The 3,983-nt window shown below is 43.0% G+C and overlaps 1 protein-coding gene and 1 pseudogene across 1 annotated transcript in view; one reads left to right on the plus strand and one right to left on the minus strand.

Annotated features, from left to right (window-relative positions):
* Nucleotides 1-1,925, plus strand: part of LOC106510979 (arf-GAP with Rho-GAP domain, ANK repeat and PH domain-containing protein 3) — a 6,781-nt gene extending 4,856 nt beyond the window's left edge. The window contains exons 10-11 of the mRNA XM_013999716.1: nt 1,117-1,155; nt 1,233-1,925. Of these exons, the coding sequence (XP_013855170.1) occupies nt 1,117-1,155; nt 1,233-1,664 (471 nt within the window). The 3' untranslated portion in view covers nt 1,665-1,925. The remainder of the gene's footprint in view (nt 1-1,116; nt 1,156-1,232) is intronic.
* An 811-nt stretch (nt 1,926-2,736) lies between these two features.
* LOC106510980 (nitric oxide-associated protein 1 pseudogene) lies at nt 2,737-3,067 on the minus strand (annotated as a pseudogene).
* Nucleotides 3,068-3,983: the final 916 nt, after the last annotated feature.

Genomic DNA, 3,983 nt, shown 5'->3' on the forward strand with positions numbered 1-3,983 from the left:
TGCACAACACTGAAGAGTTGTTTACTATGCAGCTTTGGTGAAAATGGGATTTTTTTAAGTCAGACCATACAAGTGGCTGAAACACACCACCCGCCGCCAGTTGTRCCAACAATAACGTTAGCATGCTAATGCGCTTAGCAMTGCAGCGAGGAAACATGTCCCCAGGGAAACAGCTCACTGGTGGCCGTGATGAAACGTGTCGCAGGTGTTCAGGCTATTTACACCGGTATTCAGAAAAGTCATATCATAACAAAAATAAAAACCGGTTTTCGGTACAAAACGGCATATCGCCCAGCARTAATAGCTGAAATTTTCAATAAAACAGCAAAAAKGRAGCTGGACTTTTTTWAAATTAGCATAAGGAAGTATAAGGAGCACAGGTTTCCTGAACTCAGTTGAAAAATTTTGTAACAGCTACAAAAAATTACATTATTGAACCTCATTTAACTTACTGCATTGAAGTTTGGGGAAAAGCTTGTAAAACTTTTACATTTCCTGTTTTTGTTTAGCAAAAAAGAGCCGTGAGAATTTTGACAGGAAAGCCTTGTTGTTGTTGTTGTTGTCATCCATCTCATGTTTTGTTCAGTCAGGTGAGATTATTGAAGTTTTATGATCTGGTTAATTATAGAATTTTGTTGATGACGTATAAAGCTCATAACAATGCTTTACTTTCTGAAATACAATTTTATTTTCCTAAAAGGAAAAGTGTTTATAATTTGAACGGATTCGAGACGTTTGTTTTACCAAAAATTAGAACAAGCTTGAAAGAGAGACGAACTTCAGTTCAGGGTCTGAAACTGTGGACCAGTTTATTAAACGACCTCAAAACTGGTTTTATTNTAGTCAATCTATAAGATAAATAAACTTCAGATTAATTAATTAATTAATTAATTAATTAACTTGCATCCTTAATTTATACAGGAATTAAATTAATTTATATCTACTTACATTTTTGTAATTAAGTGTTTTAATGATTTGGCCGATTAATTGAACAAATAATCGATTATTAAAATAATGGTTAGTTGCAGCCCTAGTGGTAATCCCCAAACCGGGTCAAAGCGGACCGGTTCTGGGTTCTGCAGAGCCTCGCCTCACATCTTCTGTTTCTGTCTGCAGAGGAAGCTCCACGACCGGAGAACCCTCTCCATGTACTTTGTGAGTTCTTTAGAAGGTTCTGCTGGGAGGAACCAGAACCTGTGTAGAACTGACCCGTTCTCCGTTTGTGTCCTCAGCCCATGAAGGTCCAGCAGGACTCGTTCGAGGAGCGGCCCGAGTCTCCGGACCTTCCCGAGCCGCTTTACGAGGAGGTTGGGGACTTTGGCCTGCAGGTCCTGAAGTCCCTGGAGACCAGCTTCCGGTCCAGCAGAGTCGCAGAGACCCAGGAGGTCCCGGACCAGATGCCGCTGAGACTGGTCCTGTCAGAAACRGGACACCTGGAGCACATGGTGGTCCCGGAGGAGGTCCGGACGGCCGGCGGTGCCGAGGAGGCGCCGGAGACGGGCAGCGCCGGAGGAGGAGGAGCAGTGAGGAAGAGGCAGCAGCTCTCAGAGGAGCTCCTCCTGCAGGAGCTGTCGTCTGCCTTCACCAAGAAGACCGAGGAGGAGGAGGAGGAGGAGGAGCAGGAGGAGCAGGAGCAGGAGGAGGAGAGGCCGTATGATGTCTGAGCAGAACCTGACAGAACCTTCAGGTTCTGATACAAACACTGGATCAGAACCACCTGGAGTCTGAGACCAGGAACCGGCTCGGATCATCTGGTTCTGCTCAGGACAGGAAGTCTCACCTGAGGACAGGTGAGACTTCCTGTCTGATGGATCAGAACCAACACAATGTGACGGACCTGCAGAGGTTCTCTAACACTGATAAACAAATAAACAAACAAATAAACTCTGATTTATGTTTAATAATAAAGTCTTTGATGTTTGAAACAGTGTGTTTTTTATTATTATTGTTTTTAATATTTGCACTTTTTTTATTTGTCTGAAAAAAAAAATAACAACTTGACTTTTATTCTGAAATCAAACGTTTTCTCCTTGTAAAACTTTAAAGAGCCTGTGACGCATATCCTTCAAATACATAAAGTCAAAGAAAACATCTTTATATTTAAGAAAGTTGGAACAACACACATGATTTTACCTATTTTGTCCCATAACTGCATATTTTCTTTTGAATGTGGCTCAGCTAATGTGAAACGGGAAGTGACATCAGAAACAGGAAGTGACATCKAAGGGGAGCTCTTTAACAAAGAAAACTCTTTGGTCTTGTTTTTATTAAAACAATTTGAACTCAGTGTTCATCTGTCTGATAGTGTCTAAAAATAATCTAAAGAAACAGATTRGTCTCTAGTCTGTTTTCAGCTGTTGTTGCTCTGTTTACATGCAGACATTCCCCTCTGACATCACTTCCTGTTACTTCACATGCAAATATCTCAACAACTGTTCATCTCAGTGACATGAAATTTGTTTTGCAATATGTTCTCAGTGTTCTCTTTCTAAAAARGCATTCATATGTATTACAAAAATTWGACGTCACAGACACTTTAAAGGCAGAGAAAAAAAAGCTGGATGATTTGAACCTAGAGTMTCAAAGTAAAGCTCGGATGCACTTTCAAAATAAGAGTCTGTCATAAATTGATTACAAAAGTGGAACTCCTTAAAGAAAACTGTTTTAACGTTTCTGCAGAATGTTCTTAGTTAAATGACGACATGATCAACATGGAGCCGGAGAGGTTTACCTGTCTGTGTGACGACAGGTAAACCTCGAGCTCAGTCTTCGGAGGCGGAGCTTCCACCCCCTGCAGCACACGAGTGTGCAAGATAAATGTCCCGCCCCGTCCTGTCCACTCACTTCTTCTTCATGACCTGCAGCYTCTGGGCGCCGGCGGCGGACAGTCCCTGCAGCCTCCCGGTGACCTCCATCTTCTGGTAGCTGGCTTGAGGAACTCGCTTTCCTTTCAGTTTCACGATGTGAGGAAGCAGCGGTGGACTCCTCAACCTGAAGCCTGCCGCCGCCGGACCGTGGACCCTCAGCTGAACCTGGTCCCCCTTCACTGCCGTCACGGCTACCCAACCTGCAGACAGGTGAGATGGGAACAGGTGAGACGAGGACAGGTGAGACNTTCTCTCTGCTCCTTTTCATTTAATGATATTGTGCTTTTTTGTTTTTAAATAAAATAGATTTTATAAAATAAATAAAAAATTGTGTATTTAGCTTAGAAAAGCTAACGTTAGCTAATAGCAGCTAAACATTGGCTAAAACTTCAGCATATAGCTGAACATACAAGCAGAAAAGCATCTGTAAGAAGCATAAACAGCAGAAAAAAAGAAGAAGAATGGAAAGAAGCAGAATTTTAGCTGAAATAGCAGAAAAAACTACAATTAGTTTAAAAAGTAGCTAAAATTAGAACAAGAAAGCGAAAAAGAGCAGAAACAGAAGGTGCTGAAAAGATTTAGAAACATTTAAAGGAGTTTAAGGATGAAAACAGCTCTGTTCATTTTCAATGGTAAAAAAAAAGTGGCTAAAAAAAGTGAAACAGCTAAAAAAATTAAAAGCTGAAATACTAAAAGTCCTAGCAGTCCTCACATGAAGGAGCTGAACGTTTTGATTCATGAATTGTTGAAAGAACGTTTTAGAAGCAGAAAAATGTTCATCTGAACACGGATCCTCTCACCTGAACAGTCCAGGAACACGAACGGCTCCTCCAGGTCCGGGTCTACGGTGCAGCTCGGGACTTGGGTCCAGCTCGGAGCGCGCCGCGGCGGCTGCGTGTCGCTCGCGGCGGCGGCGGAGGCGGCGGCGGCGGCGGAGGCGGGGGAGCACAGGCTCCTCCACAGCTGGCGGCGGACACACACCTGGAGCACCTTGGTCACCTTCAGCATGACGCCGACAGCACGCTTTCTCTGTAAGCTCAAACGGATGTGACGTCAGGCCGTCCGCGCTTGGTTTGGTTCCGGTAGAAATTATTTATCGTTTTAAAAATATAAAAT

Source organism: Austrofundulus limnaeus, unplaced genomic scaffold (assembly GCF_001266775.1).
Source record: "Austrofundulus limnaeus strain Quisiro unplaced genomic scaffold, Austrofundulus_limnaeus-1.0 Scaffold2426, whole genome shotgun sequence".
NCBI classification, from domain to species: Eukaryota; Metazoa; Chordata; class Actinopteri; order Cyprinodontiformes; family Rivulidae; genus Austrofundulus; species Austrofundulus limnaeus.